The sequence below is a fragment of the Asparagus officinalis genome, chromosome 10 (genome assembly GCF_001876935.1).
Source record: "Asparagus officinalis chromosome 10, Aspof.V1, whole genome shotgun sequence".
NCBI lineage: Eukaryota > Viridiplantae > Streptophyta > Magnoliopsida > Asparagales > Asparagaceae > Asparagus > Asparagus officinalis.
The window spans coordinates 2719648-2726675 of record NC_033803.1 but is presented as its reverse complement, the minus strand read 5'-3'; the positions used below and the strand labels follow the sequence as shown (position 1 = coordinate 2726675).

Below are 7028 nucleotides of genomic sequence, written 5' to 3'. Positions count from 1 at the left end.
ATAGTCCAGGGGGGGCCACGGCCCCCCCAAAATTTGGGGGAAAAAATTAGGGTGCTCTATTCCTCAAGTCCCCTCAAAATTTTTGGGGGAAAAATTAGGGTGCTCTATTCCTAATTTGGGGAAAAAAATTAGTTTGTGAATATTAATTATTTGAGGGTTTTTATGTATATATTAATAGTAAATATATTACCATAAGTAGCAACAAGACTAATAAAGGGAGTTTCATTGAAATTGGAAATTTATAGAGAGGTATTTAGCGAATGGGCAGAATGAGCTCGTGGTCATCAAGACATCACCATTGGGCATCATTATCGATTAGACTTTCTTTATGTCGCGATCGATTCACAAATGCAAAAAATTAATGTGCGTTTTAGTGAAGATGCGACAGAATTGCTCATGCTTAGTTCTGCCTTAAATCCTCAAAATGCATCTGAGGCTTTGAGAATACAAGATATATGCAAATTGGTTGGCAAGTTTTATGCACAAGATTTTACAAGTGAAGAAAAAGAGAGTTTCAAGATGCAACTGAAACATTATGAGCATAATGTAGTCAAAGGGTCAGACTTCAAAACTCTTTCAACCATTTCTGAGTTGGGTCAATGGTTGGTAAAGACTAATAAATCTGCTACATACGACCTCATTTCTAGAGTGATCGTACTTGTGCTTACTCTTCCAGTTTCTACCGCTACTGCAGAACGATCATTCTCAGCTATGAATATCGTCAAGACTAGACTTCGAAGCAAAATGGAGGATGCTTTCCTCTTCGACGCATTAATGGTGTTTATTGAAAGATAAATTGCTAAAAGTCTAAGCATTGATGCTATCATTGAAGGTTTTGAAAATTTTAAGGAACGTCGAATTCCTTTTAGTTAGAGAAATTTTAGTTATAAAAAAAATAGAAGGTGCTTATTTGATTATTTTTTATATAATATTTATCTTCCTCTTTTGAAATATTTTGGAGATATTGATGTTGGCTGTTCTACTCGTTTTATGTGGGTTGTGATATATCTCTTGTGAATAAAATTACATTAAGAAAATTTTTTATCTATCTTTTGTACGCGGCCCCCCTAGAACTAAAATCCTGGATCCGCCCCTGCCCATCAAGCCAATTTTTTTAAAGCAACTGCAAATAGTATAGGTTTGTGTTATGTGGGCAAGAAAAACCCATATCTTTAGGGAGAGGGGCATATATTTATCACTTTAACACAAATATTCAGGTTTGGGAGTTAAACCTGCAATAAGATATATCTGAGGATACACATATAGGTAAAAGGGGGGAAAACTTCTTTTTTTTTTAGGGGTGGGGGGTAGATTATTGAATTACCACATAGAGGATGCTCCAAATGCCAGAATCATGGGAATGCCAGAGATCAATAGAAGATTCCACAACCTCAATCGAGAAAACGCCACCAGAGATTGCCCCAATTCCTGCTCCTCTGAATAACCCACTCTCGGTTGCCAACCCAATCAAACCGCCAGTAACTGCTCCTGCCAACAAACCCACTGAACCCCAAACCAAGCCAAAAGATCAAATTTTGATCCGTGCAATGAAATCAACACGCGCAGAAACAACGGCCCAAGTCATTAAATTGAGCAGGGAGCAAACCTGTAGCAAAGACACAGGTGATAATAGTGCGGATGAGCTTCTCAGTGAGTTGGGAAGCTAAGGAGCTCGCCCCGCTTCTTCTTCCATCGGGATTTGAGGCGATAACAGAGGACAGGGAAGAGGAAGGTGATGAAGGGACAGAGAGAAGATCCATGGCCAAATTTTGGAAGAATTTGAGATGGTTTTTTTTCTTATTTTAACAAATGACTTGCTGTAGATATTGAGTTATATAGGAGAGAGATGGAGAAAGACGGATGGGCCAGTACGCAATCAACGTATTTTCATGGGTGCAGAAAATATCTAAGAAGACTTTGTGTTTTTTGTTTGATTCGTTTCATCAGCCAAAGGATTTGGAGGTAGTTGAGAGAAGATGGGGTTTTTACTGCTATTTCTTGGGTAAAATTCGCTAGAACCCCCTGTATTTGTCCCATTTGGAGATAACCCTACTTACTTTATCTGTCTCTTGACCCCCAGCTTTTGGGGTAAATATCACGACATTCTCTAAGGGGGTGTTTGTTGAAGTTTTTTTTTGGGACATAGGGTGGATTTCAAGTTTTGGGATGTAAAAAGTGTTTTTTTTGAGTTTTGGGATTCCATTAAGGCATTAACTTTGTTTGTTTCAAAATTAACTTTGGGATATTGAATCCCTAAATTATAAAAAAAATAATATATTTTTAGGATTTGTGAAATCCTCCCTTTTGTTTCAACTTTTTTTTGGGATATAAAGTGGATTACAAGATTTTTGGGTTTTAGAATTCCATAAACAATGTTAGTTTCAAAACCAATTTTGGGATATTGAATCCCCAAATTATAAAAAACTATTATATTTTAGAATTTGTGAAATCCTATTTTTGAGAGAGGATTTGGGTTGGTTATTGCACCTATATATTATTAAAAAACTATTATATTATATTATATTAGCATGCTATACTATACAATAATAAATATAATATAAAATTAATATATTATATATAATATTATAATAATATAATATTTAATATAATACATCTATTCCTCTATTAATAATAGGAGGACCCAAGAATCACTATTCATGCTGTAGTAAATGCTGCAATGATATATTATATATATTATATAATATATATTATATTATATTATATATATATATATATATAATATTATATATATAATATTATATTATATAATATTAAGATTAATAATATTATCACTTGTGTTATAATAATTAATATAATATAAGATTAAGACTAGGCAAATTTACAATAATTAATATAATATAATATTAATATATTATATATAATAATTAATAATATAATATTTAATATAATACATCTATTACTCCTATAATAATAGGAGGACCCAAGAATCACTGTTCATGTGTTGTAGTAAATGTTGCTAGTAAATACTGTAGCATTATATATATATTTTATACATTATATATAAAAATATATATATAATATAATTATATATATAATATATATTTATACATTATAATATATATTTTATACATAATACATCTATTTTATTATGTATATATAATATATATTTTATACATTATATAATATATATTATATATATAATATATATTATATATTATATATATATATGTTATTAAAATATTATAATTAATATAATATATTATATAATAATATATGTTATTAAAATACTATGTAATATTATAATATATATGTTGTACTATTATATAATATAGTATGTGATATTGCATAATAATATATAATAAATATCATAAAATAAATTATACGTATAAATTACAAACTACAGTATTCCAAATCCCAAAATATTGATGAAACAAACAAAATATTACAAATTATAGTATTCCAAATCCCAAAATATTGATGAAACAAACAAAATATTACAAATTGTAGTATTCCAAATCCCAAAATATTGATAAAACAAACAAAATTTTAGAGATCCCAAAACCCAAAAAAAAATCTATGGATTTCAAATTCTATGGTGAAATCCATATCCATAAATTTTGGGATTTGAAACAAACACCCCCTAAAACTGTCGTAATTTTTTCAACGTGCCCCTCTAAATTTCAACGTTATTATCAGAAAATCCCCATACTTCTAACACTGTTTTTTATAAAACCTCCATAAACTTTCGGTAAAGTTCAAGAAAACATCGTTAAGGGGGCATATTGGAAATATCACAAGTGTGCGGAGGATGTTTTGACATGCCGGAAAGCTATGGGGACGAGTGATATTTTTAAAAGCTCACGGAGGTTTACCTCAAAAGGAGCCAAAATATATGGGGTTATGTGAAATTTACCCTTTTTATGTTGATTGACTTGGTAACAATTTTAATCTTGGGTGATTAGCGAAGAAGTGATTATCTTGTTGGAAGTTTTCCTCTTTTTTTTTTTTAAATTTACAACTTGTGTATAGGTATTTCCGAAATAACCCCGTTAACTCTCAAAAAGTCGCCAAAGCCCCTGTAAGATTTGTCAGAAATCAAACTAGCGTCACTAGTTATGAGGAAGCTGAAATTTTGGTGAAAATTTCCGCTCATGAAGTGGCGAGAACAGTGAAGAAAAGCAATGTAATTGAAGACCGAAAGGATTTAATAATTTCATAAACAACAAATATACGCTGATGATATTGTAGAATATAGAACGAGTGAATGCCCGTGCATTACACGGGTCCAAGATTACTAGTTATGAAGAGTTTGGTGACCAATATTGATAATAAAATAACTCGTTAATTTCGCTTAGCCGCAGAAATAGTTGATTCACTGTGTAGTACATGCCGTCATCAATCTCAGACCTTGGTATTTCGGTGCATTGTACTCGCTCATATTTTGGTATGTGAGATAAATTGTTGGGCCCCAAGGTTTGGACCCAAGACAACGACTTTTGGAAACATTTATTAAAAGAGTTTCACATGTAATACAATTCTATTTCTACACTTAATAGTTATGGAAAGAGTTTTAAACAATTAAGAATTGTTTTGAAATTAAAATACATAAGCCAAGTTTAATACTATATATAAGTTCATATGTAGCCTTGTGAAAAAAAAAAGAATTAGAGAAATAAAAAATTGAGTACCTATCTCTGAATATTGCTCCTCTTCAATGACAAGTAGATTTCAGCTGAAAAGTTTTTTTTTCTCTCTTGAGGAAGCTATTTCAGATTGGTCTTGAGATAGATTATTGAAGAAATTCAGTTTCAGGTATTCTTCTAATTTTTTTTTAATTCTAATTTATTACCATGATATGCAAATTCTACCATGTCGTATGTCGTGCTCCCAATTGTTAATATTAGAGCACGTTTAGAATCTAATCTTTGACGTTAAATTAGATTACTTCATTGAATTATTATGATTTTACTCATGATTTTGGGATGATTTAATTAGATTATATTAAAAGTTTGATTAGATCAAAGGTTACTGTTCGCGGCTTATACTGTTGATTCGATCAATACAAGGGTTTAATTGTTCATATTTCGATAAGAATCATGTAACGTGGTTTTCAGTTTGACTAAGTTGATACCATTACATCATGATGCTCTTCAGGATAGTAATAGAATAGTTACTATTTGATAATATTTGATGATTTTACTCGTATTTGAACGTAAGTCACGGCTACAAGTTTTCGAACTTCATCAAATGAGATGTAAATCATGAAATTTCTAATTCTGTAGATCTTCTAGAATTTTTTTTACTACAATACTGACATTTGAAAGTTGTTTTGAGAATTGAAATATCCGATTGGGTTAATTGTGGATTGACTTTTTGTATCGGGTAGCATCTCATTGCTGATAGTCATGTAGAAAGTGGACATATTTACTGAGAAGCAGGACTGACACAAGTCCAAACGCGGACCCGATCGAAAAAAATAACTTACAACGAAGAACGGGTCATATCTCTCGAACAACCATAAGTTCATGATTAGTTCAAGCTCATGGTTTTCGTGAGCTTGCATTGTAATGAAGGAACCTATGCTGGGCCAAACTTTAACAGATAGAAATTTGGGCTGGGTCAATTTAGAAGTAAAATAGGCCTTTTGCACAGTGGGGAGCTGGGCTTTGATTCAAAGTTTTGGGACTTAATAACAGTTTTTCTCATGCACCAGAGAGAAATCATGGTAGGTTTATGAAAAAAAAAAAAAGTCCTCTCGCAATTTTTTTTAAGTAGAAGCCTAACCTGTTAATCGTATACCAAATTGTCAGCAAAATGTTGCCGTATTTTCTTCAAGGAAACCACGACATCAATGCACAACCAATACCCAAATGAACCACAAATTCCTCTCATATGATGATTGGGCAAACCGCAATTAATTTGTACATATGATGATTGGGCAATTTTATTTTTTTGGTAAGTTCGTAGTTTGTTTGATTACCTGAAAATTTTGAAAAATATTCCTATCTCTATGAGGACTCTATCTCTAAACTTTTCCGTATCTTTATAAGGTATGCAAATTAATTATTGCAAATAGAAGACTCTATCTCTATCCACCCCGTATAAGCAATCAGAATTATTTGTCACGGTTTGCCAATTAGCACAATTATTCAGCAGAATAACTTAGAATAGACATGTGATATGATAATTAAAAGGTCGATAACAATTGATGAATTTGATGGTCATATGTTTCACTTATTATAGCCCTTCAACGTGCTGAAACTACATTTAGCGATCATCATATGTGCATATTATCCTATCAGCATTTATTTGAATTTGGTATATGATGCTACATTATTGTTACTGACATGCACCGTGATTTTGTAAGAAACTATGCACATTTCATTGGTTGTTTGTTTTCTGATCTCAGATCTGTGTATTTGTATGTTCTCAGGTTATTTTTTGATGGCGCGCGTTCCTGATCGTTCCGATCACAAGGCAACGGAAACATCGAGGTCAGAAGAGAACCCCGAGAGATGCAAGAACACCCTTCGACTCGTACTAAAATTGCCCAATCATCCCAGGCACGACGCAGATAAATCTACAAATCTCTCTGTCGCTGACGAACAAACCAAAGCGTGCAACCCCTCAGAACTCAAGCCTGTACATGTTACCTTCGGAAATGCGAGAGAAGAAGCGTCGATCAACGGATCACCAAATGTCGAAGCTAGAGAAATCTACGGTATGCACCCTTGTACGGCCTGCGACAAGTACTTCCATTCTCTCAAGGCACTCCACGGGCACATGAGGATCCACAACAAGGCTCATCCGAAGAAAGAAACGAAAGAAGGCGGCAACAGAGAAGAAGTTACCACGACTTTGAACCAAATATGCGATCCGAACATCCCTGGGAACGAGGCCTTAAAGTGGAGAGCAAAAGGAAAAAGGACTCCTCAAGAAGACCCCCCCGCTCTTATACATGATCCTGATGTACTAAAGGGTGCCAGAGATCTCATGTACCTCTACAACGGACGAAAAGAATCGAATACGAGAGAGATTAATGAAGCCGAGAAGACAGAAACCACGGT

At 32.9% G+C, this 7028-nt stretch overlaps 2 protein-coding genes across 2 annotated transcripts in view; one reads left to right on the top strand and one right to left on the bottom strand.

Moving 5' to 3' along the window:
- Nucleotides 1-1934, bottom strand: part of LOC109826338 (NEP1-interacting protein 1-like) — a 2999-nt gene extending 1065 nt beyond the window's left edge. Inside the window, exons 1-2 of the mRNA XM_020393364.1 lie at nt 1607-1934; nt 1325-1503 (exon numbers count right to left, since the gene is read on the bottom strand). Coding sequence (XP_020248953.1) covers nt 1325-1503; nt 1607-1760 — 333 coding nt within the window. The 5' untranslated portion in view covers nt 1761-1934. The remainder of the gene's footprint in view (nt 1-1324; nt 1504-1606) is intronic.
- LOC109825465 lies at nt 4729-7023 on the top strand (the record flags this gene model as incomplete). Its single annotated transcript, XM_020392317.1, has 2 exons — nt 4729-4773; nt 6395-7023. A coding segment is annotated over exon 2 (618 nt), but the record flags the coding sequence as incomplete, so codon positions are not given.